The sequence below is a fragment of the Dermacentor andersoni genome, chromosome 7 (genome assembly GCF_023375885.2).
Source record: "Dermacentor andersoni chromosome 7, qqDerAnde1_hic_scaffold, whole genome shotgun sequence".
Lineage (NCBI taxonomy): Eukaryota > Metazoa > Arthropoda > Arachnida > Ixodida > Ixodidae > Dermacentor > Dermacentor andersoni.
The window spans coordinates 22,944,752-22,971,569 of record NC_092820.1 but is presented as its reverse complement, the minus strand read 5'-3'; the positions used below and the strand labels follow the sequence as shown (position 1 = coordinate 22,971,569).

The window sequence follows — 26,818 nt, the reverse complement described above, 5'->3', positions numbered from 1 at the left end:
GGTCGTTGGCACATCGGCACTGTGACGGGGCATTAAGTTCCCAAGGAACACTAATCTACACTGCAATTGTAATAATGTTCATCCTCTTTTTCATCAATAGTAATGAAAATTTCCAGCCTCATTAAGGTTTTTGTGCTGATTTCAAATATGTAATTAGTTTTGTTGTAAGTCAATTAGTTTCTATGATAATTAACATTTCCCTTCCATTGTTTAAGGCCACAATGGAAAATAAATGACACAATAAAAATTATTTGTAAGGCATGGTTAGATAGCATAAAGACTAAGGAATGAAAGGTAGCAAGCACATTTTTTATCTGGCCCTTAATAGATATTTTACAGTCAATTGAATACAAGCCCACAAAATATGGCAACCACGTGGCAGAAGTTGTTGCAAAATAAATAATTTCCAAAGTGCAAAAAAAAATTTCCTTGCTATACTGCATAGAGTATACATTAGGCTCTGTTCTACAAGAAAAAAAGCTTTAGTTCTATCTGTTCTTGGTGTTGAGATATCGAGGCCTGAATATTACACGAAGCCCAAAATTTGTGTTTTGAGGAAAGTACAAAAAACAAACAGCATTGAATATGAGGGGACGTGGTATCCAGAACAACCATTTTTGATACTCGCTCTAAACACATGAAACTTTCAGGACACATCCAATCTTGTGTGCTGCTTAAAAGTATGCAATTAGACTTTTTTGAGGTCAATAAAAAGAAAGTAGTTAGATTATTCTTCTTGTGTTAAAAATTTGGGATGTGAGTTGCAAGATATGTACTACAACAACATAGCTAAAATGAAGCAGGTATGTTCCTGGATGTTCAGATACTGCAGTTGAAGTACGGGAGTGAGTATGCGACCCTGCTGACCACCAGGTTGCCAACCAGCTTAAGTGTGTCTCCTTCTTTCATCCCATATCTCTTTTGTGACACCCGCGTAATCATGCGTGCTATTTGGGTTGTTGACTGCTTGAGTGTTTTCAGCGTGTGGGTGCAGTGCTGGTTGGATTGCACCCACATTCCAAGGATCCTGATTTGTTGGCTTTCGGGTATCGGCTGCCCCTTTAGCCATATGTTAAGGCTGTCTTTGCTTTTCTTGCCCCGTGTAATTCTCAGAAGCTCGGATTTCTCCGTGGAGCACTCAAGGCCTCTTTCCCCGACGTATTCTTCCACACCCGTACTTCAACTGCACCAAACAGGAAATACAAGAAGCGGACACAATTTTACGCAAAGCGTACAAAACAGCACTTCACCTGCCGAACAATACATCGACAGAGAAACTAATGGCACTTGGTTTAAGCAACACCTTCGAAGAACTAAAAGAAGCCCAAAGTATCGCACAGCTCATGAGACTCCAGCAGACTAAAACGGGAAGGGAACTGCTAATAAGGCTAGGCTTCGCGGAATCAATCAAAGAAACCCAAAGAACGGAGGGGATTCCTGATGAATATCGGGAAACATACACTGTTAGCCCCCTACCCAAAAACATGGACCCAAACCTCCACACGACGCGAAGGGACGCAAGGGCGAAATACGTCGAAAAGTACCTGGCCACAAAAAACACAACAGTATACACAGATGCTGCAGTATACGCCAAGCAAAGAGGCACAAACATAGTAAAGACAGCTGCGATAGTAATAAGCCAGGACTACAAAGAGATTGTAGCAAGTAGGTGACGCCCCCTCGGACATAATCTTGGTTCACCCGCCAAGCTCGGCGGCCTGCTATAGCTCGGCAGGCAACAGTGGTCACCCGCACCACAATAAACACCGAGGAGCACGGCGGCTCGCCGGTCAGTAATCTTTCAGCACCACCACGCTGCGGGGCGTCCGTCTATCGGAGGGTGCCAGGAGCCCTCCCTTGTTCACGACCCGGGGTGGATCGTGACACTGGCGACGAGGATGGGATCCTCGTGACACTGGCGACGAAGATGGGATCCTCGTGACTCTAGCGACGAAGCTGGCGACGAGTACCTACGGAGCGTCACACGCCGCCGCGAGCGGCGAAACACCGCCCCCCGTTGCGGTCGCCATGCCGCTGTACGGAAGGCTCGAGCCGTTCGAGGGAGATGAGTCCGCCTGGCAAATTTACGAGGAGCAAGTCCACGTGTTCTTCCAGGCAAACGACACACCCGAGGCCAAACAGCGGGACATTTTTCTGGCCAGCTGCGGGACCCGCGTCTTCAGCCTCTTGCTCGACCTTCTGAAGCCAGCCACGCCGCACGTTAAGACGCTGGGTGAGCTGCTTGCCATACTGCGCTCGCATTTTAACCCAGCACCGTCCACACTAATGGAGCGTTTCCGCTTCAACAACCGGAGCCGCCGGGACGGAGAGACCCTCGGGCAATTCGTTGCTGCGCTACGAGGGTTAGCGAGTGCCTGCGCCTTCGGGGACCAACTGGACTCGCTGCTCCGGGACCGTTTCGTCTGCGGAATCAACAACCCCGCCATGCAGACGCGACTCCTGGAGCTTCCCGACCCGTCGCTGGATGACGCCGTGAAGGCAGCGCTGGCAATGGAAGCTGCCGCCAAGGACGCCGGCGAGATTTCACGTGCGACTGGCTCACCGTCGGCGGAAGCGGCGGTCAACAAGTTCGCGACAAAGGGCAGTACCTGCGGTCGCTGTGGTGGTGCCCACTCCCCTTCACAGTGCCAGTTCTCTCAAGCACAATGCTTTACGTGCGGGAAAACTGGGCACCTGGCACGTGTATGCCGAAGTGGGAGGACGAACAGCAAGCAGCAGCCTGATTCAAGCCCAGGTACAACACAAGCCCGCGGCCAGGGTAGCCGTCGCAAGGGTACGCGGCGGAGGCATGCGGCAGCAAGCTCAAGTTCTTCCGCGGCCAGGCTCTACGTCGTGGCCGAGGACCCGCCGATTTTCGACATGTGGCACACAGGCTTTGTACCGGCGTCTGTGCCGCCATACATGCTGACCGTCGAAATCTGCGGGCACCCCATTTCCATGGAGCTGGAGCAGCTTCAGCTTGACCACAAGGAGGCCCTGAAGACGGTGGAGCGGCTGCGGATAGAGCTGCGGTCGCTGCCCAAGAGCCTGGTGGTGCGCACGGCAGAGTACAAGTGCCTGCAGAGCCGCAACAGGCAGCTCAAGAGCGAGGTCTCCCACAGCAAGCGCAAGCTGCGCAAGGCTCAATCAGAGACGCAGAAGCTGAAGCAGAAGCTGGCTGCTGACCAAGGGTGCCGTCCCGGGCATTTGCCAGAGTCGGGAGCTCCAGTTGTCGCCAGGAACTTCCGTCCTGGCCCACCCTGGTCTGCCGGACAGGTGGTGTCTCCTGCCAGCGCCTCATCGCTGCTCGTCCGCATGCCAGATGGGGCCATGTGGCACAGACACGCCCACCATGTCAGACCTCGCCTCGGGACCTGGCCAGCACCCTCGACTGCCACTGAGTTCCAGCCCGCAGGAGGACTAACGGCAGCACCAGTCGCTTCTAGCGGAGTACCACCTACCTCGGAGGCGGCAACCGTAGCCAGTGGTGCGGCACCCGTTGGACCGGTGTCAAGCCCGGCACCACTCGCAAGGCCGACCACTACGGACCCCCCGGATGGAGCAAGGCTGGCTCAGGCAGCACCCGGCGTTGCCACAGCCGACCCGTCAACACCGGTGCCCAGGCGGAGTACTCGACGGCGGAGGCCACCAGACCGTTACTCGCCTGGGTAGCAGGCACCGTCGACCCAGCTAGGGTGGAGTCAGAGCCTCATAGTGTGAACTTGGACGTTTGTTTCATGCGTTTGACTTGAACTTGGACGTTTGTTGAACTTGGACATTTGTTTGAACTTGGACGTTTGTTTTTTTTATTTAACAAACAAACTGGGGGTGAGGGGTTGTAGCAAGTAGGTGACGCCCCCTCGGACATAATCTTGGTTCACCCGCCAAGCTCGGCGGCCTGCTATAGCTCGGCAGGCAACAGTGGTCACCCGCACCACAATAAACACCGAGGAGCACGGCAGCTCGCCGGTCAGTAATCTTTCAGCACCACCACGCTGCGGGGCGTCCGTCTATCGGAGGGTGCCAGGAGCCCTCCCTTGTTCACGACCCGGGGTGGATCGTGACACTGGCGACGAGGATGGGATTCTCGTGACAGAGATCAGCAGCGCGTCAATGAAGGACTGCTCGGTAACGGAAGCTGAGGAAATAGCCGTAGCTCTAGCGGCAGTGGAGGGCTACCGATCCGAAAGGTCTTTAACAATACTCACCGACTCGCAAACTACGTGTCGGAATTACATGAACGGCAGAATAGGACGCAGAGCGCTTCACATCCTCCGCTCCTGCAGGGCTAACAACAAAGTCAGGCATACAATTTTCTGGGTACCGGGACACGCTGGAATAGAAGGGAACCTAAGGGCGGACAAGGCAGCTCGAGAGCACACAAACCGAGCGGCCACAAGCACCGACCCTGAGGAACCCATACCTGTCAACCCAAGCTACTCAGACATTTTGAATTACTATAAGGGGGTCCGAATCAAATACCCTCCACCCCACAACAGCCTAAATCAGCATGAAGCAACCTCTTGGAGGAGGCTGCAAACAGGAACATATCCAACCCTAAACACACTAAGCAAGATGTTTCCCACCCAGTATAGAGACATTTGCCCCTGGTGCGGCGCCAAGCCCACCTTATATCACATTACATGGGAATGCGTTCAGAATCAACAATTCCTTCAAATAAAAGACCCGAGTGCGAAGCAGTGGGAGAGGGTGCTCTCCAGCAGCAATCCGAAAGTCCAGCATGGACTAGTAAGGCACGCTCGCCGAGTAGCCACCCTCAGTGGTGCCCTGGAATAGGGGCGTCGACCCTGCGCAGATGGGGAAGAAGACCGTGAAGACGGCCGACCGCATCTGCCACCGCTAATTTCTAACCAATTAGAGCAAATAAAGTTTTTCCTCCTCCTCCTCCTCAGATACTGCAAGTTAGCTCTTGGATGTTTGTATCTGTAGTTTAGCCAAAGTTATGATATTCTAAAGATACAGCTTTAAGAAGGTGAATTCTTGTTGGTGATTTGTACAGAATTTCAAAATATTTAAGTGTCCTAAGACACTATGTCATAGTTTTTGTGCACTCTCTGACTTACCTGCATTCAGGGACAAAAAAGAATGACGAGAATTGAATGAGTAGAAGGAACACTGCTGATCCCAAAATTTGAGACTAAGAAAGCTTGAGAAAGAAAACTCAAAAATAATAACTGGGAAAATATAAATTTCAAGCTTAAAAACCAGGAAATAATAATTACTATATAATTAAAAATGCTAAATTCTTCTGCTGATGTAGACATTAGGCGCACGTATAGGCTCATAACAGAATCTGGAATGCACCAACACGAACTGGTGTACGCGCGAGAGGCACAGGAATGGGCATCGGCACATCGTCGGCGGTCTGCAAAGTAAACCTACACGCGGGGATAGAGGGCAATGGTCAGCTTCGCCGGTTGCATTATTGCCAATGCGGTTTGAGATTGCGTGACGCAGTGACTTATCTTCGGCGCAATCTTGTCGGCTCGTCTGAACTTCCCCTTTCTTGCCATTGTAATGTTTGGAGTCGGGCATGAAATAGATGGTAGCTGGCCCATGCCGTCGTCCAACTTATCCATGCTGAGGACATTGTTCTCATTGTTCATGGAGAGACTTGTTCTCATTGGGAACGAGAAATATAGGTTTATTTACATCATTTACATGAGAATGTTACAGTTCATCAGTCTAACATGACTGCAAGAGGAATGCACACTCGGCAACCACACAACAGCTGCTTATAAACACTCTGTCCTCCCTAGATCCCTAGGTGAGGGAAAAATGGCCGTTCAGCCTGCTACAAACTCTGAGTGTTCAAAGTCATCGTAGCCGACCCGCCTTTAAGGGGGAGGGTTACACACACTTCCATACATGTTTCACTGACCTCGCCGAGGTGAGTGGGTTCTCGGAGACAGTGCTTTTCCCCGAGCAGGCGACTCTTCATCCCAGTGTTGACTCTGCAGACAATGGCCGCCGTGTCTGTCCATGACTTCTAAGCTGTGTGGGACGGCAGTGCAAAATGTCTTCCAGGAGCTCCCCGGATTTCCATCGCTTCTAACAAACCGTGGCGGCCACGGCGAATCCACAAACAATACTTGGTCCGTAGACCGCGTTTAGTCATAGCAGCGGCGCTTGCTTGGGAACGCGGTGTATTGTTTTCCCAGAACGAGTCATCGCAGCGGGCCGGGAGCATTTCAAGGTCTGGTTCTCCGAATATCGCCACCCCCACCGCTGCGGCTGGCTGGGAACATTTTGTAGGTCGGCACCCTTGCAGGCCGTTCGTAACACCATAAGAGGTAGAGACCGCTTGCGCTTCGCTTTTCATGGATGCGTATCCGGTATCAAACATCATTTTTTTAGAGAGCGTCGATTTGCCGCTTACGTTCTCAATACGATGAACAAAGAAATGGCATATCTGCAGTTGTCAAAGTGACCCACTGCCAGGCTAGCAGACGAGCTCGTCTGCTAGGCCTAATTGCCATAGCAACAGCCAATCGGAAGGCTCGTCTCAGTGTGCTGGTGCGCTGAGTCAATAGGAGGGCCGCATGCATTGCGAGCTTCCTCTAACCGGCCCCTGATTGATTTAAGTTTGCGCTTTTTCTATGCGGCCATCATCGGCAAGGATGCGGGGAAATGAAAGGCGGAACTTTGAGCTTTCGAACGATACCCAGATGGTGGCGCTCAGCAGCAGGAAAGACGAGAAATAGCTCTGTGAACTCCGCAATGTTTCTGCGCAATTCTTGGGGTTGTTTCTCGCGATCCACGCTGACAAAATATTTTTTTCCGGACACTTCGGTTGTGCTTTTGGGCAAATCGTTTTGGTACGGGGTAGATTAGGCATTACAGATTTAAAGTACTTGTTAAAATACACTCATTTATTTACAGGGATCCATCTTGACCACTTCTTTCTCTTCCTCCTCCTCCGGTTCTTGTCTCTTTAGTCTTCTTCTTCGCCGGAACATCACAACAGATGCCGAAACAAATAGTTCCCAAAAATTGATTTTTTTTTGTGATTTTCGGTTATTAAGACCCGTGTCCCCCCTTAAAAAGATTGCAGCAGAAACCATCTTACAATGACTGTCGACGGTTATGCATTAGCATTGAATCAGTATAGCCAAACCTTGTATTGCTACTGTCGAAACTAGTTATCCATCAGGCATGTACTGCAGCGGGACTCTCTTTCATGCTTCCCTAAGAACACTTGGTGCCACGTAGCACTGCTGCCACAATGCCTGTGCATGGTATTTGAAACGCATCACATGCCGGTGTGTGTGAACACTCAGAAACGCGCCGTGCAGCAACCGACTCATCTCTCGAGCTTCTTTCTGGACATGCTGTGCCATCTAGGGGCACTGCTGAGAAGTCCACAGATGACTTCCGAGATGAGAAGCATTGTGTGCTGGTGCCTTTGAGCGCGGAGAATTGGCCCCTGGCTTTCCACACACTCAGTGACATAGTCAGCGACCCAAGTTGGCAAGAGGCTCATTGAAGAGCGGCATATACCCAGTGTATTCATGGCACATCTCGCTAAAGCATTGGTGTGAAAGGCGTTCATTGAAAAGCAGCACGCACTCGGTGCATTTGTGGCGCTGCCTGTTAATGTGTCGGGTCGCTGTCCTTGAGGGTGTGGGTATGCGCGACTCAGGCATCCCCTTATATGTTCTTTTCCCCGCATGTCTCGCATCTCCTGTAGTGTTGCTTCTCCATGTAACTTAGTGCCAGTGGCGGTTGGTCTGGTTGCAGCGCGCATTATGAAAGATGGCGCAAGTGTGGCGCTGCGAGCACGACACTTTCGCCATCTTTACCATAAAAACCGACGTATAATACGAACCCACACATAGTATGAGGTGAAATTTTCGGGACACGGAATGGGAAAAAAAAAAGGTTTACAGTCAAACTCCACTAGAATGAATGCCGCTTCAATGAAATTTTCGGTACAACGAATAATTATCAGTTCCCCATCAGCTGCCCATAGGAGTCAATGCATAACTATCCTCACCACAACAAACACATTTTCTTACGTCGCTCCGCTTCAACGAAATCTGACGAAGTAATTTCAGACTCGAAATTTAATTTGCCGTGCAGGAAACGCAATTTCGGTCATTTTGCACATTTTGCACATAAAAATGCGTCAACAAAGTTATGATCACGTGTTGGCACCACAAGAAACTGCCGCTTATGACCGAGCATGGGGGCCGCCATTGCCGCCATTGCTCGATGGCGACGGCGATGAGACTGGCCTACCTTTGGGATTGGCTTGAAACTATTTAGCTGCAGACAATCCAAAGCCGAAGCTCAGTTGTGTCGTCAGTCCATGCTGCATCTCAATGCTGTCGGTGCATAGTTAGGGCTAGTGCAATTAATTGGCAGTTCGTGTTGTGCATGTGTAGTGGTGTTCAATTTGCTCAGAGAAGCCGTTCTGTTTTAGTGGGCTTTTCGACATGGCGGCGCCATGTCGAAAGTTTTTATCCTTGGAGGATAAAGCTCGGATCCTGGCCGAAGTCGCAAGTGGGCAGAAAAAAGGCGACGTTGCGGAAAAGTTTGGGATTTCTCCCAGTTTGCTGTCCACCATTTTGAAGTCCAAAGAGGCAATAGCGCAAGCTCTTGCATTGGGTGCATCAGCCAAGCGGAAGAAGCGGATGCCGTCGGCGCACAAAGACCTCGGCAAAGCTATGTACACATGGTTTGTTGAGACGACGGCGAAAAACATACCCATCAGTGGAAACGCCGTGCAGCAGAAGGCCCTGAATTACGCTTGCCTGCTGGGAATTGATGATTTTAAGGCGGGCACAGGCTGGCTTAGCAGATTCAAGGCCCACCATGACATTGTCGGCAAGACGCTTTCTGGTGAGTCGGCATCGGCAGACATAGGCAGCGCATCCGCCTGGATCTCCACAAACGTTTCGGCGTTGTTGAAAGACTGTGCCAAGCGGGACATTTACAACGACGAGACAGGCCTGTTTTATGAGATGCTGCCGTCAAAAACCCTCGAAATGAAAGGTCAGCATTGCCACGGTGGGAAACACAGTAAGAAGTGTGTGACCGTGCTGCTGTGCGCCAACACGGATGGATCCGACAAGCGCCCACCGCTAGTTATTGGGAAGAGTGCAAGGCCCCATTGCTTTAAGGGTAATAGGAGCCTTCCCGTAAAATATGTCGCCAACAGCTGCTCTTGGATGACGCGGGCCATTTTCTCCGAATGGGTCACGTCATTTGACTGCGACATGAGGAGGCAGGGCCGGCGGGTGTGCTTGTTGCTGGACAATTGCTCCGCCCATCATATTCTGGATACTAAGCTCACAAATGTGGAGCTGAAGTGCTTTCCGCGGAACTGCACTTCGATAATACAGCCACTTCACCAAGGTGTCATTAGAAGTCTGAAGTGCGCCTACCGCCAGCGAGTGATGCAGCGTCTTCTATTGAATGTGGAGACCGGTCGCGACACGAAGTTAGACCTCTACGTGGTGCTGCAGATGACGACTGCTGTGTGGGCTGCAACTGGATGGCCAGTTATCGCGAACTGCTTCACACACGCGGGCTTCAAGCTCAGAGACCCAGACACCGACTCCGCTGAGGATCCTGCTGACTGCAATGCAGCAGTGCATCTGCCGGCAGACGTAATTGCGTCCTGAGCGGCCCTTCAAGGTGCCGGAAGTGTGCCATCCGATGTCGAGCTGGACGGCTTCATCGACGCTGACATTATTGTGATCGTCCATGAGGAATTGAGTGATGAGGACATTAAGCGTCCGCGACGACGAGGGGCAGTCAGATGACGAAGTGCCAGACCTTCATCCACCAGCCACATCTTGCGTACTGGATGCGTTCGATGTCGTCAGAAACTATGTGGCTGTGCATGATGACGACATCACGATGCAGCTACTCGCCGACTGTGAAAATCGTGTCATGATGCTCCTGAGAAGAAAAGGGAAGCAGTCGACACTGGTTGACTTTTGGAAATAAAGGTTTGTGGCTTAGCAGTTCAGGTTAGCCATATTTCCACAACAACGAAATTTTCGCTTCTACGAATTTTTTCTCGTGCACCGTCAGTGTCGTTGTAGTGAGACGCGACTGCATCTGCGTATAATACCAGTAAGGAAAACTTGAGGAAAACATTCATTTAAATTGCACTCCGCACTTCAATCACTGTCTTCCTCAGCTGTGCTCTCTTCGGATAGTTCCTTGTCGGACATATTTTCCCAGGGTACTCATCCTCTGTGCCATCGAGCGCGTTTGAGATGCCGCACTTCTTGAATGCGCGACGCATAAGGTCCTCTGGTATGCTGGCCCATGTGTCCACAATCCACTTGCATAGCGTAGCTGGCAAAGCCCACTTCAGCCGCCTGGTTGGCGTCACTGCAGGCTCACCTGAGCGCATCCGATCTGTGTAACACCACTTGACCGCGTCCTTGAGCAACTCGTTCACGCAAACATCTAAAGGCTGCAGCTGAGATGTCATCCCACCCAAGATAACGATGAGTTCAGTGCCGGATTCGCGCAACAGCCTCTTCACTGAGTTGGCCACATGGCAACGAAATGCATCCAGCATGAGGATGGACGGGAACGACAACAGTCCAGCCTTTCTCATGGCATCTTACTTTTTGGCAGCTCCTCACCTTTAGGCACTGTCTTGTACTTAAAGACGACATAGGGCGGGAGCTTGCGTCTGTCTGCCATGCACGACAACATGACAGTAACTCGCGTTTTCTCGTTGCCAGTGGACCAGACATAAACTTGTTTAGAGCCCTTTTCGTGCATGATGAGGGGCGATGGCATGTCCAGATAAAGCGATGTTTGTTTGCCCTAGCTGGAAGTTCTTGGACTTGCGCAGCGAAATAATGTGGCGCTGGAAAGCCACAAGCAGCTCTTCGAATGATTCTGGCAGCTTTTACGAAATCGAAGTTCGCCGGCGCAAGGAAAATCCAGCACGGCACATGTAACGATAAATCCAGTGCTTGCTCGCTTTGAAGGCGGAGCTCAGTAGCCCTTTTTCTCTTGCAAGCTCCTTAGCTTTTGCCCTCATAAGCTCCACACTCACAGCTAGATGCGCGGCTCAATGTTGGCGCACAAACTCCGTCAGGATGACTTCGATTTCCAGGAATGTCCCACTCTTTGGGCCGCGAAAGCTTCTTCGCGTTCCGCTGCACGCGAAAAGGGCTTCCTTTTGTCGATGCCACCCGTGAGTGCTTCCCTCATTGACGCCAAACTGCCTCCCGGCCGCACTGTTGCCGATGTCCTGTGCGGCTAAAATAACCTTTCTCTTGAAAGCAGCCGAGCACTGTTTTCGTGGTCCGGGCATCTTGGTCCTTCAATGCGGAATAAAAAAGATGCGCTTCGCGAAGCGTGGTTCACATGTGTGCTGCCAAGGTGCACACTCAACAATAAAGAAACGATGCTGTAGTTATGCAGCAAGAACGAAACCAAGCCGTAGCAATGCAGCAATAAGGAAGCCAAGCCGTATTTACGCAGTAATAACGAAGGCAAGCCATAACTACTCAGCAGTAATGAAACCAAAACTTCTAGCCCAAATTTCTGACTTAAATTTTTGTTCGGATCCGCATATAGTATGAGGCAAAAATTTGGAACGCTAATAATAGGAAAAACAACTCATATTATATGCGCGCTTTTACGGTACCTAACGGCACGGTTGGTCGAGCGTGACAGGGAGTAGGCTCTTTCTTTTTTGGCTGCAGGTCGGCAAGCAGCGCAGACATTCTGTGCGTGCGCCGATCCATGCTCTTCCGAGACCATCTCGCAAGGCCTTCACCGGAATGGATGAACACGATCGTTCAAACACACCACCATTTGCGTGACCGTACACGCAAACAACCAGGCGTTGGCGTCCAGCATGGAGCGAATATATTCGCTCGCTATCTGGTCGCGGTGAGTCGGACTTCCTCGATTCGTCATGCATCCATCGGCATGTTCGTGGATAGCAATTCAGCTAATAGGCATTAGTGTATGAAAGGTGCATTAAATGCCCTTGTGATTGTTTGCACTACTGTGTTGTCGTTCCTTTGTCCCACGAGTACAGGTGAGAACGCCACAAGGAATCCTTGTGACGTGGATTTGATTCCTTCAAGATAGGGCGCCGGGCCCACATATGGCCACACGCACGGAAGAGGAGACACACACTCTAGGAGGACAGGGCAGATAGATGCACGTTCGCGCCTTCCCTAGCGCGGGTTCGATCACGTTACTCGTGTTTACTCCCTCCCCATCCCTCTAGCACAGAAGGAACCATCAGCTCTCGTGTTTCTGTGAGCTCTGCTGCCGCGCGCTCCGCAGCCTTCCCCAGTTGTTTACCCATGCGATAAGTGATGTAGCAGTGTTTCATGCTTTGATAACAGTTCTGCCACTCTTAACTTTTCATGCGGAAGGATGCTTGAGATCAGTTTTTCCATGGCTGACATTTTCATAGTTGTTTGCTAGATTTACTAGGCATACCGACTCCAAGTACATGCTTGAAATGGCGAAAAACTTGTTTAAATGTGTCACAAAATTGCTTTGTTATATTTAAAGAAAAAAAATCAATTTTTAATGCAACTAAGATCGAGAAATGAAAGTAGTTTGTTACATTATGAATTTTGTTATATCGAGGTTTGACTGTATTGTTTGGGAAATGCATACCAATCTGTTATTGTATGGGGAAAGAAAGAGTACCTGAATGTGTTGGTGTGGAATCTGTATTCAGTGAAATGCTTATGAGGTTTATGAGGTTTAGTGGGCTAGTCGGTGCGAATCCATAATTACTTTGTTTTGCGCTAAACAAATTATGAGGTTTAGTTTTTGTTTCGCCGTTCAGAGAAAAATACAAATGTGCGGCTGTTTACTTTGCTCTGGATGGTCTGGATAGGTCGAATTTTGGGCAGAATTGTGCTACAAGTGAGAGCTCATTTGAAAAGCCTGAGTGACAGTGCCTCTGTAACAATGCACTGCTTTTTTTGGCAGGTCTGGAGGCAGCACTTTTCCCAATCCCTGCTGGCTACATCAGCTGCAAAGGAGTCAGTCTGCAAAGCATCCTTGATTCACAAGGCCAGGCATCTTGAGGTGTCATTATCACTGCCCAGTGGAAAAATATTGCACAAATTTCTAGCATGCTGAGCTTCTTTGATGGTGGATGTGTGCACGTGACTCAGTGGTGGACCAAGTGAAAAGAAGAAATGCCCACCTGGTGATTTTTGGTGACCTGAAAAACAAGCAGGCTACGTTTCCTTTGACCTGCCTTCCAAATGTGTTGCTTTGGCAAAGCAGGTGTCTCATGTCTCTTGTATAATGACTGTTAGAACTCCTAGATGCACAGCCTTTTGTGGTAAGTTTTTACTGCCATTCACATGCTGTCACGATATCATTGTTGCTCCACTTTCATGCAATGTTTTACCATTGGGACTTAAATCTCTATGTGCATTCTTTCTTTTTTTTTTTGCTGATGGTTATGGTGGGCTTCAATTGCTTTATTTAGTAGAAAAATAAATTACACCAGTAAATTCATTGTCACTCTCCTTATTATATGGTGTTTTCTGTGATCACAGGTTATTAAAGTGTAGTGACTATGCATTGACTGCACCTCTTGATTGGTTGATGACAAGTGCTTTGGCGGGGCACCAGTTTACAGATAGCAGCCATGTTGTCTTTCTTGTTTCCTTCAATGCCAGATTATTATAATAAAGCAGTTTGCATAACTGCAAAGGTGTGACACTTCGTCCAGTATTGCGGTGAAGTTAGCTTCACTTTTGGTCACGGAAATTCGTTCTCTAAATATCTGAACAAGACTCGTAGAAACATGGCGATTTTTCTGATTCACTACACTAAAATTTCCTTTGCTTTTTTGCATTTTACTCTGGCATCATGCTGTTCTCGTTGGCAGTCTTGACACTTGTTTTGTTACTGCAAAATATGAGCTGATAAATGGGCCAATGTTCTTCAATGGTGAATTTGTCTTTTCATTTGTTTTGCATGCTTCGCTTGGATCAAGGCTTGACATTATATATAGAAGATACCCAACCTCGAATCAGACCAACATACAGTTTGAAGCCAAACGTTCTAACCACCATGCCTCGGTAATTTGGTGCAAGTGGACAAATAGTGCAAAGCAGACATGTGCAAATGCTTTCTGACCTGGCATAATGACATTTCAGTTGAAAAGTCATTATGTCTGGGGTAGTACAGCTGCATACATTGTGCCAAAGGGCTACATTTGTGACTTGCTGGGCCAAGCTGCTGCAAAACATTAAGTGCAATCACGAAGTTTTGTGTTCAGGCCACTTTTACAGCAAAGTGGCAGCAGATAGGTAACCTGGGTTTTGTTTCTTTCATCCACAGGATATCGGCAGTTGCCACAGTGATTGAGTCTCATGCCATTTCATCCTACGCACCACTGCATTCACGTGCGAGAATGTGCGACCATACTATGCCCCTTGAGCCCGTGTTCCTGCTTTGTCAATTAATCTACGAGTTGCCCTTCTTCACACTTATCCCGTGAGGCAACCTGTGCATAAGAATATGTGCATGATCGCTCCTGCCAGCGAGGCCAGCAGACCAAATGAGCGCTGCTGGCAAGGTTGTCTGGCATCGGTTCTCTTAACACTTTCCTGTCTGCGCCTATTCTCATCGATGGCCTGCTATGGATGGTTGCAAATTTGTATTTTGCTGCTTTCCAAGTGTTCTCAGATGGTTAGCATCATTTATTGGGCTATTTAGAAACTATTCAGTCAGTTTTGGTTCTCAGTCTTCTTCTTTTGCTGCGCGTGGATTTTTAAAGTGTGTCGAGAGAATGGGTGTGGTGGCATGATGATCGCTCATAGTTTCCAAGGTGGCATCGGCCCCTCACACCACTCGTGCACGGGAACGTCACATTCTCATCGATTCTAATGCATCTGCACACGAGTTTTTGGACTTGGGCACTTGCGCAGAAGTCAACTTCGGTTTGTCAGATTTCCAAAGAAAGCTTTGATTTTTTTCGACGAATCGCATTATAGCTGTCCTGCGCTTACATGAAAATATTCTACATGTCTGAAAGGCCACAGTTCTTACCTGCAGGGAGTTAATAACCTTCAGTCAGGATCATTTGCCAGTGGCCGTGCAGCGAGTCAAGTTCCATGCGAAAAGACTGCCAGGAGTTGACCTTGGTATCGTGCTAAGCCTAGTCAAAGAAAATATTAAGTGTCAAGTGTAAGTGTTTTAAGTGTAAGTTCCAAGAAATGTCCGTAGCACTACCCCCGGCGGCAAAAGCGCCGTCCCGGAGCAACTAAAGGCCGGACTCGGAAGCAGTGTAGTATGCCTTGAGCCTACTGACGTGCACGACATCATTAGATGCGAGTAGATGACGAGGTTGAGCTCACAGGAGCAATTTCGTACGTCACAGGCGTCACCTGGCGCAGCACGTGGCAGGGCCCTGTGTATCGCGAAAGGAGCTTTTGTGAAAGTCCGACGTGACGAGAGAGCGACCACAAGAGCACGAGCGCACCAGGCGAAAACTGTACGTCACAGTGGCGGGCGTTGTACTGACGCTGCTGAGTGGTTTGCGAGTCCGTCAGTCGAGCACGGGCAAGCTGGCATGCATGGTCAGCGAGGGCGATGGCGTCGCGCGCATACTCGCTTGTTGAGATCGAAGCAGGAGGAAGTGCCGTGTCAAGGGGCAAGGTCGGTTCGCGACCGTAGAGTAGATAAAAGGGAGAAAATCCGGCGGTGTCATGCCGGGAAGACTTATAAGGAAATGTGATGTAAACGTACTTGGACAGCATATCGGTAAGAGTACGGTTTAACCGCTCTGTCAGGCCATTGGTTTGAGGATGGTATGAGGTAGTCAGCTTGTGTTGAGTGGAGCAGGAAGGAACGTACAATGTCGGCGATAACTTTCGCGAGGAAGTTATGACCACGGTCAGTGAGCAGCTGTCGTGGGGCGCCATGAAGTAAGATAATGTCACGCAATAGAAAGTCCGCGACGTCAGTGGCGCAACTGGTAGGGAAAGCCCGCGTGATAGCGTATCAGGTGGCGTAATCAGTTGCGACGGCTACCCATTTGTTCCCAGAGGATGACGTGGGAAAGAGACCGAGAAGGTCTAATCCAACATGAAAGAACGGTTCCACAGCGACAGGGATCGGCTGGAGATGACCGGCAGGTAGCACCTGAGGTGTTTTCCGACGCTGGCAGGTATCACAGGCAACAACATAGCGTCGGACGGAGCGAGCGAGACCAGGCCAATAGAAGCGGCGGCAGACGCAGTCGTACGTGCGGGTTACGCCAAGATGTCCTGCAGTAGGTGCGTCATGCATCTCAAAGAGCACAGTCTGTCGTAGATGTTTTGGTACGACAAGAAGAAGATCAGATCCGTCAGGGAGGAAGTTCCTTCGGTACAGAATGCCACCCTGGAGAACATAGCGGCGAACGGATGCGTCGGTAGGTGTAGAGCGCAGACGCTCGATGAGTGCTCGCAGCGGTAGGTCTCGGTACTGCTCATCGGCGATGTTAGCGAAGGCAGACACAGAAAAAATGCCGTTGGCGGTACTACTGTCGGCGGCGTCAGGCTCGTTTACCGGGTAACGAGACAGGCAGTCAGCGTCCTTGTGTAGTTGGCCAGATTTGTAGGTGACAGTATATGAATATTTTTGGAGGCGTAATGCCCAGCGACCAAGTCTTCCTGTAGGATCTTTCAGTGAGCATAACCAGCAAAGCGCGTCATGGTCTGTGACAACGGAAAAGGGTCGGCCATATAAGTATGGGCGGAACTTCGCAACCGCCCAAATAGGGCCAGACACTCACGCTCAGTGATGGAATAGTTTTGCTCCGCGGGTGAGAGGAGCCTGCTGGCATAAGCGATGGCACGGTCGTTGCCGCGTGGCGTTGTGCCAGTACTGCGCCAATTCCGTGACCGCTGGCATCAGTACGGACTTCGGTAGGCGCAGAATGATCGAAGTGGGCCAGAACGGGAGGCGTTGTGAGAACGTCGATTAGATGCGAGAATGCAGAGGCCTCGTTATCGCCCCACTGGAAAGGGGTGTCTTTTCTCAAAAGCTCGGTTAGTGGTCGTGCTATGGCCGCGAAATTTTTCACGAAACGGCGGAAGTAGGAACAAAGGCCGATGAAGCTGCGCACATCCTTGACACACTTCGGAACAGGGAAGTCCGTAACAGCATGGATCTTGTCTGGGTCCGGTTGCACTTTGTTCGCGTCAACGAGATGCCCAAGGACGGTAATCTGGCGATGGCCGAATTGCCACTTCGATGCGTTCAGCTGCAGGCTGGCCCGACGAAAAACGTCCAGGACTGCCGAGAGGCGCTCGAGGTGCGTAGCGAACATTGGGGAGAATACTATGACATCGTCCAAGTAGCACAGGCATGTGGACCATTTGAAACCGTGAAGAAGGGAGTCCATCATGCGTTCAAAAGTGGCGGGAGCGTTACATAGACCGAACGGCATCACTTTGAATTGATAAAGACCGTCCGGAGTTACAAAAGCAGTCTTCTCGCGGTCGAGATCTTCCACGGCAATCTGCCAGTAGCCGGAGCGGAGGTCAATAGAGGAGAAGTAACGAGCACCATGGAGGCAGTCAAGGGCCTCATCGATCCGAGGTAGGGGATACACGTCCTTTTTGGTAACCCTGTTCAGGTGCCGATAATCCACGCAAAAGTGCCATGAGCCATCCTTCGTTTTTACCAGTACAACAGGTGACGCTAATGGACTACATGACGGTTCTATGATGTTCTTGGCAAGCATTTTGCGAACTTCTGCGTGAATAACTTGACGCTCAGCCGGTGACACTCGATACGGGCGGCGATGAATAGGAGGGGCATCGCCGGTATTAATGCGATGTTTAACAGTTGTAGTTTGGGCCAAAGGACGATCGTTAGTCAAAAATATTGTTGTAGGATAACAGAATGCGGTAGAGCTCACGAGCGTGCTCGGACGGCATGTCGGGCGCAATCATTTTCTGTAAGTCGGCGATGGTACAAGTTGTCGACTGAGATGGTAGAGGAGGATCGGCTGAATTGTCGTCTACCTCCATAGATGCTATTGAGTGATCCTCGAATGAGCAAAGCTGGGCCAGAGACATCCCGCGTGGCAGCACTTGTGTCGTCAAGCCAAAATTGACCACTGGCAGGCAAACGCAATTAGCCGTAATAGATAAAACGGTATGAGGTACCGTGATCCCGTGTGTAAGGAGGACGTCTTGCATAAGAGCCGCGATATAGTGACCGTCGGGCACTGGTGGGGATGACACTAGGTCAACGTAAGTCAGTGCCGTAGGTGGCAAGCGAACGAAGTCGACGGAACTGAGGCGACTGGGGTGTGGTTCAGCGGGATCCAGAACAGGCAGGTCAAGGCGGAGAGTACTGGCGGAACAATCAATGAGAGCAGAATGTGTGGAGAGGAAGTCTAAGCCGAGGATGATGTCGTGGGCACAGTGGGCGATGACTGTGAATAGCACAATTGTGGAGCGGTCGGCGAAGGAGACACGGGTGGCACACATAGCAATTACGGGGGCTGTTCCGCCATCGGCGACAAGGACAACATGCGCCGTGGCGGGCGTGATTATTTTTTTCAGACGGGTAGGAAAGTCCGCGCTCATTACCGACAAATGCGCCCCAGTGTCTATAAGAGCAGATACAGGAACACCGTCGACTTGCACGTCAAGAAGGTTCAGATGAGTGGGCAACGTCAGTAGAGGATTTGGCGGCGTAGGGAGCAATGCAGCATCACCTCGAGGCGCTGCATCATCTAGTTTTCCGGCTGGGAGCGGCGTCCGAAGGGAGTCGGTGAAAAGGAGCGACGGGGCTGGGGAGAGCGAGATTGTCGTCGTTGGGGCGAAGGTGAACGAGAATAGGGGCGGTTCAGCGCAGGAGAGTCAGTAGCGGCATTATCGGAGCGTGCGGCATAGGGACGAGAAGGGCCACCTGAGGGGCGAGAGTAGGCAGTATAAGCAGACCGGGTCGGGGAAGTCCTGCGACTTCGACAGTGCCGAGAAATGTGCCCGATGCGACGGCAGTGAAAACAAATTGGCTTGTCGTCAGCAGTGCGCCATTCAGCTGGGTTGCGGAAACGTGGTGGGTAAGAAGATGCGGGACGGGGCTGAATCGAAGAAGCCGGATGGGTATCAGGGCGATGGGCCGAGCAGATGGTGTGAAGGCCCATGTTTTCGGACTCCTGGCGGACAACTGCCTGGATCAGGGAAACCGTGACTGCAGGTGCGTTGGTGGGGCTGGAGTCGAAGGCAGCCGGATAGGCGGCCTCAATCTCACGCCGGACGATCTTGGTAATATTGCCAGTGTTGTAGGGACGAGGAGCGTCGGCACAAGAAGATGTCGCTGGGGTGTTGGGCAGTCGGGCAAACTGCTGGTCAATACGTCGGCTTTTAGCCAGTTCCAGGCGGTGGCACTCTTTTATAACAGCATCCACCGTCGTAACGTTCTTGAATACGAGCAAGTTGAAGGCGTCATCGGCAATGCCTTTGAGGATGTGGGATACCTCGTCTGACTCAGTCATGTGTGCATCAACTTTGCGGCACAGAGCCAAGACGTCCTGAATGTACGTGACATAGGGCTCTGTTGACGTCTCCACATGGCCGGAAAGCGCCTTCTGCGCGGCAAGTTTGTGACCGTAGGGGTTGCCGAACAAGTCTCGGAGCTTTTGCTTGAGCGAATCCCAACTGGGGAGCTCCTCTTCGTGCGTCCGAAACCAAACTCGAGGTGTGCCACCGAGTTGAAAGACTATGTTGGCGAGCATGATAGTAGGGTCCCGCCGGTTATTGCGGCTGACGTGTTCATACAGACTGATCTAGTCCTCGACGTCTTCCCCATCTTTGCCAGAGAATACGCCAGGATCACGAGGAGCAGGGAGAGTGATGTAGGTCGTCGAAGTGGCAGGAGGTGTCGGAGGTGGCTGAGTCGAGTTGTCATCGCCGGGAGCCATGAAGCTAGGCTCGACGTACCGTCCACTGCGAAGCTCCGTGACGAGGTACAGGGAACGTCCACCTCCACCAGATATGTTACGTAAGAAGACGCAGATGAAAAGCTATATACAAGTATATTTACAACGTAATACGCCGCACTTGGCCAAGAGGCAACAGCCCGCGCTAGCCTCCAATTGTCGTCGTCTTGTTACTGCTCGCCTCTTCGTCATCGGTAATACTATTCCATAGCCAATAGAAGGGCGATATTTCCTGGAATATTTCACAGGTCCTTTGCATTGAAAATGTATATTCTGAAATTTTAGAGGTTTTTCTATGCAAAGCAACAATGTTTTTATATAACCTTCTTTAGCAAAATTTTTGCAGATATTTTTTTAAAGATATTTTAAGCATGTTGTTTGGAAATAGTACTGTTGGAAAGAAAATTTTTTCTTCAAATTTATTCTACACTTTAGGTTGAAGCATGCTCTGTGATAGGAAAAAAAGTGTTTACTACACTACCCAAGAACTGCTGCTTTTCCCACGGGCAGGAAATTGTTCATTGACTCCTCACGCGAAGACTGCTGATACCAATTCAAATCATTCAATTTGTTTATGTTATTTTGCGCAGCTGTTCCACTTATTGAGGTGCGGAGTATGGCCATTAACATGTAAATCGGAAAGCATAGAATGGGCTGCGTGTCGCTTGTTAGGAACGTTGTAGCAGTGCACACATATATGAGTCTAAACACATTCGGTTCAAAGTAATTTGAAGCACCCATGTTGCAAGATTGCTACTGCTTTTGTTAAATACTAAGAAGGGACCATAAGTTTGTTGAAATAAAGTAGTTTTAGCTACAGGGGAGTTCTTCTGGTACAAAGCTACACTGGAAACCGTGAGTTAATTAAGATCGTAAATGCATTAAGCGTACCTGAACTGCGCCTTGCTACAAATGTTGCACCCATTGTGGCCATGACTTCCATGTTGTGAAACCATAAACGTTATGTTCAGCTTGGAAACATAAACGGAAAGGAGTGTACATAGAGGTGATTGTGCCGGTCCAGACTGACAGGTGCAAATGAACTTGCACTACAAGCCTGATAGCATTGATAATGTATACCATGTACAGCTCCGGCTATGGTCAGCAACGCCGGTAGGAGTATCACCACACAGCACCAAGCGTGCAGTCATTCATGATGTGAATGCCAAAGTGCTCCGCATCAGCCATATCAACGAGGTAATGGCGTGCTTGTTAATTGACAAAATCATCACTTATGGTACAGAACACATTGTTACAAAGCATTTTGAAACCAGTCATGGTTCAAGTTATTAATGCCTCTGGCACTTAAATCAACCATATAGCGAAACCCAAATGGAGCTGTAGCTTTGCTGCCACACCGGCATCACGTGTTCCCGCCCGACAGCCGGTATGTAAAAATCCATGCACTAGAATAAACCCGATGAGGGCATGGGAAAAAAGAAAGAAAAGAGAGAACAAAGTGAAGTTGCAACTCCGCTCACTGTAGTGGTCCATTTCTGGGACAAGCGGTAGTTGGGATCGAAAAGTTTGCTTGAAATCACTGTCTTCTGCCTTTAGGTGTTCAAATACTGAGACTTTTTCTTCATTGAAATGTCTGCCGCCACGACAAGGCTAATAATCAGTTTGTGTTTTTTGTTAGTTCGAATAATGGCAATGGTACAATTGGGACTTAACTAGCTGTATCTGATAAACTATAAAGCGGAACGCACCACCCTCTAAAGTCTGTTATGTAACAACTGTAGGCAGTTTTATAAGAACACTGCAGGAGTTAATACGAAAACGAAGGACCAGTGTAACAATCGTTCTGTAATTGCTTCAGATTTGTTATTTGCAGCTCCGAAAATGACCTTTTTTTCTTCATAAACCTGTTCCTTATTCAAGATATGCTCCAAGATCAAAATTTTTGCACCTCTAAAACAGCTCCAGAAGCTGTTTCAGCAGTCCCACCTCTGTTATGTACAAAGAACCACTTTATAAATATGTCTATGTATATCATTCTTGGTAATTCATCAGTAGTAAGCAAATAAAAAAAAGATCCACCAAGAGTAAGGGCGTAAGCCTAACGTGCCACCTCAAAAAGGGGTTGCTGACCAGGCTTTTCTGTATATTCTTGAGATATTAAGCACAAGCAAATGCACGGATCTGAGTAATTAGAAATGTACAGGGGCCAAGTAGTTCTTTTTAAGGGAAATTGAAGGAAAAAATATGCAGAGCTGTATTTAAGCTGACCATCTAAAATAATGAAAACCCACTCTTACTATATGTGTGGGGACATTAAGCCAGAAAAGATGCAGAAACAGAAGCTGGATGGTGCCGCCACTTTGAACTTCTTGCACAAGCTCATCGTGGCACCAAGGATTTTGGCAGCATCTTGTCAATTTGAGCTGCATTGAACAGAGATTGTGTGCTGCTGTACACTTCATATTGCGGGGGAAACCCTGTTAACAGTGTCGGGAAGTTTCCAGGAGCTCTTCAGGTGACTCGGTCCTTCAAGAGTACCAGGGGGTTCTCCACATAGCCACATCATCTCACTAAACCTCTAAATTTATTCTACATGCTCACAACTGCTGTTTGCAGTAATTGAGTTAGGTAAACCAAAGAGGTACTGGAACCTGGTGCTTTTTCTTGTTATATTCACTCAGTTTTAAAGAAGTCTTACGCCATGGAATATCTGTACTTGTTCTTGAAGAGTTAGTTTCTGGGTGAGGGGAAAAGGGGCCCCACGAGCTTTTCCACACCCCCCACACATGTGTGTGTGTGTGTGAGAGAGAACGAAATGGAGTGGAAAAGCTCATCAGGCTTTATGTATATAATATTTATACCAGAAGATCGTATATATACCAGCACTGTGTCTCTTGTCTTTACTTTGTCCTATCTGAAATGCTGTTTTGTCACCTACTCGATAGATGATGCACATTCTAAAGCTTCTTTATTTTCCCAACTCTTTCGGGGCCTGTCCTCAAAATTAAGTTAATTAAATTATAAATCAAACCAAATTTCAGGGCTCTATGTGCCAAAACCATGATCTGATTATGAGGCACGGCGTAGTGGGGGACTCTGGACTTAATTTGACCATCTGGGGGTTTTAAAGGGGTCCCGAAGCACTTCTCAGACTAGTTAAAAAATATTAAATTACGTCTCCTCACAAATCTCCTGTCACAAAGATGTTGGAATCCGTCCAGCACAAGTGAAGTTAAATATAGTTATCGGACCGATAAGGGGATGGCTTTCTTTCTCCTTTCATTGCCACTAGCTACACGAGGGAAACAGCAAGGGGACGCGAGGGAGCAATGCCCAGATTTTGAATGCCGTGGCGGTAAGACAACTCATGGCAGTACCCCATGGTGGTTGCGGTATCTGCACTCTACTGTTCATCTCGACGGCCATGCGCAGAAGAGGCACCAACGCACAACTGGCCTGTGTAGAATAACAGTGCAAAAATGAAATGGTTTTTCTGTCATTTTCAGGTCACAGGCATGTATATTTGACCGTTTACTTAACTCAAATGGCAATAATTGTATTACTAAGGATGTTCTCGCTATCATAAAATCAGCCAATAGCTATTGGTGGGTCCAGCTGCTTGCCATGAGTCTGCGTGACAACGTTGCAGAAGTGAGAGCAAGCCACGTTTCACTGCTTTTGACACGAAATTCCCTGCTGCATGCAGTGCAATATTTGGCTCACATGTTCACAGGAGCCTCATTAACAGGTCTGCGATGTTTTCTTGTTAAGTTCAAAAAGCATTTCAGGGCCCATTTAACTGTGCACCCAAAGTGTGGCAAATGAGCGTTTTTTGCATTCTGCCTCCATTGCAATGTGACAGAATTGAACCCATGACCTCATGCTCTGCAATTCAATGCCACAACTACGAGCCAGAGCAAGAGATTAAGTGCTATTACAAAAGTGCAATGAAAGCAATGAGTTCAAAGACCTGTCTAACCGATACATTTGATACAACTCAGCTTCTGTTAACCTGTATTGTGTTTTCAGATTTTTTAATTGTTGTTTTTAAACTGTCCAACTGCATCTCCTTTTCCCTGTTTCCTGGGAAAATGAGGCCCCAAGGGTTGATGTCGGTTTACATGTGATGATTCTCTTCTGTTTTTCCTACCACTTGAAAAAATTCGCAGCACCCATCACCTTTCCCTCGCATTTACAACTAAACACCCTAATATTTGAAAATTTTTACTTCTGTCATCCGGCAATTCATTTGACCTTGCTATTGTGTGTGTGTTTGGGTAAGAAATTTCAAGAAGGAAAGCCATTTCACGGCCACATGTTTCAACTGAGCGGTCGTGGCAGTTGTTGCCTTGATGAAGTCAAGTCTCATAACTCCCGTTGTCGAAGACCCGCCTTGGTGGCGTAGTGGCTTTGGTGTTGCGCTGCTAAGTCCAAGGTTATGGGATCAAATACCGGCCAGGACGTCCGCATTTTGATGGGGGGGAAATGCAAAAACGCCTGTGTACTATGCATTGGGTGCACGTTAAAGAACTCCAGGGAATCGAAATCCAGAGTTCCCTACTGCAGCATGCCTCATAGTCATATCTTAATTTTGGCGCACTAAACCACAGAATTTAATTCAATTGTCAAAGTGACAACAGTGGTGTCACAAGGGTCAGTGGAACCAGGGTCAGTGGCCTGTCGTGACCCCCCCCCCCCCCGCCCTCTCGTTCCAAGCAACAAAGCACAATTTTATCCTCATAGCTTGCTTGTTGTGGAATGGAGTTTGTTTTGTAGCTAGCAACTAATTATGTTTATTTCTTTTCAAAATGTCCAAAGTAACAAGTGCACCACACAATTCCCATTTCAGTATGATATCACATCAAAAATGCATATTTACATGTTTATTTTGTACTAACAGTCAGAAAAAAGCAGTGTGCGATTTCTTTTCCAGAAAGAACACTTCAAGAAAAATAAATAGAACAACTAGTTTTGGTCAGATGAATGTCCAGCTTAACAATATAAAAATAAACGTGCACACAAGAAACACAAGAAATACGAACTTTAAGCATGGAGAAAGACCTGTAGCGATACATGTATGAGTGTGCACGCACAGTCCATGCATAGCCATGTGTGGTGCACATTGCATACGTAGGTACATATAACAATAGATTATCCTCCATTTTTTAGTAAAGTTGAGAGAAATGCCTCGGAAGGAGAAAACATGAAAGGGAGAGCTAGAAAAATAAAGAATCCTAAAATAGTAGGTGACTAGGCAAAGAAGAGTACAGTCTCATTAGAACATGTGGCATTTTAAAGGGCCCTGAAACACTTTTCTAACTAATAAGAGAATGGCCTCACTAATGTAGTATTGTAACACTCGTGAAAGAGAAGGAAAAAGCGGACAAGGAGAACAAGAGAAGAGGAAGAGAGGGGGCCAGATCAATTGTGTTGCATTATACAGAACGTTACATCTTGGCACAGTTGACAGGCATGTTACGTGTATGCTGACCCACGAATCTCATGTCGCAAAAATTTTACGAATCCAACTCCAAGTGGAGTTCATCATCATCAGCCTATTTTTATGCCCACTGCAGGACGAAGGCTCCTCTCAGCGATCTCCAATTATCCCTGTTTGGTGCTAGCTGATTCCAACTTAGGCCTGCAAATTTCCTAGTTTCAACACGCCACATAATTTTCTGCTGTCCTTGACTGTGCTTTCCTTCCCTTGGCATCCATTCTGCAACAACTCTGATGGTGCACCGGTTATCTGCCCCACACCTTGATGACCTGCCCAGCTCCATTTTTAGAGCGCAGCTCTTAGGTGCCCGTTTCTGCAGCGACCTTCAGTGTCGGCGGTGTAGCTGAGCGAATGAGCACAGCGAAAGATGAAAGTGAACGCAGAGCACAGCGGGGGACAAAAGATGCGCAGACAAAAGCAGAGAGTGCAGTGTGGTGTGGCGACAATGGCTACGAGATGGTGGCAGAGTAGCGCGCATTATCTGGGAAGTCTGTCAGCGGCAACTGCCGTGAGTCGCACCCACACGTCACCCACACGCTGGTTCTCACGATCTCCAGACAAGCGAGGTAGTAGTGCTGCGCTTCTCCCCATTTGCAATGTGCCTCACGAGGCAGATTGTCAACGCCAGCCACTATATTGCGTAATGAAAACGCTTAGAGAGCTGCGCTCAGATTTCACATGAGGGAGTATGGTAATAGTCGGTTTTCTCTTAATGTCAACAAGAATATTGGCTATCCCCGTTTGCTCTCTGGTCCACACCGTTCTCTTCCTGCCCCTTAATGTTATGCCTAACCTTTTCCATTGCTCCGCGCAGTCCTTAACTCAGTGATGGAAGTGCTGCGCCAATTGTGCCATTTTGCGCCAAAATAGAAGTGCTGATACATGCTGCACAAAATGGCTCCTTTTCGCATACGTTGCGCCACTCATGCACCAAAGTGCACATGAGTGGCCTAACCTCCCACATCCGAACAACAGGTGTAATTGTTGTAATAGTTGCCAAACCGAAACTCCGTGCAGCCAAGCCAACCAAGCTGCCAAATTGGGCTACTTTTATACAGGTTGGCATCGAAAATTCCGAGTTGGCTACATAGCTATATTTGGGCTATTTTTGTCTTAAGGATTTCTGAGTCCCGAGGACCACTTAAACACTTTCAAAATTCACGAACACCGGTTTATGAAAACCCAAAGCTTAATGCATGTCATTGCTGCTAGAAAGATATGTAGGCAATCTCAAAGGCTGTGTTTTTAGGTAATGCCGGCGCTTGGAGTATGGCGTTATGTCATGGCTGCCATGTCATTCCAGCAGTAAGCTCTCTTCACTTTGCTTTGGCTTCTACACCGTCTGCTGCCGGTTCACGTGTGGTTCAGTGAGAAAAAATGGTGGGGCTGACAGGTGCCGAATATGTGTTCCGTGC

General features: G+C 48.7%; 2 protein-coding genes across 4 annotated transcripts in view; both read left to right on the top strand.

The window, feature by feature from the left end:
- LOC126535524 (G patch domain-containing protein 2-like) overlaps window positions 1-13,942 on the top strand; it is a 109,371-nt gene extending 95,429 nt beyond the window's left edge. For all 3 annotated transcript variants that reach the window (XM_050182336.3, XM_050182337.3, XM_050182335.3), the window contains one exon: window positions 12,967-13,942. The gene's annotated coding sequence lies outside the window, so the exon portion shown is untranslated. The remainder of the gene's footprint in view (window positions 1-12,966) is intronic.
- LOC140219540 (tigger transposable element-derived protein 6-like) lies at window positions 8,460-9,650 on the top strand. The gene has a single exon (XM_072289422.1). It carries the CDS (start codon window positions 8,460-8,462, stop codon window positions 9,648-9,650), a length of 1,191 nt encoding a protein of 396 aa, XP_072145523.1.
- Window positions 13,943-26,818: the final 12,876 nt, after the last annotated feature.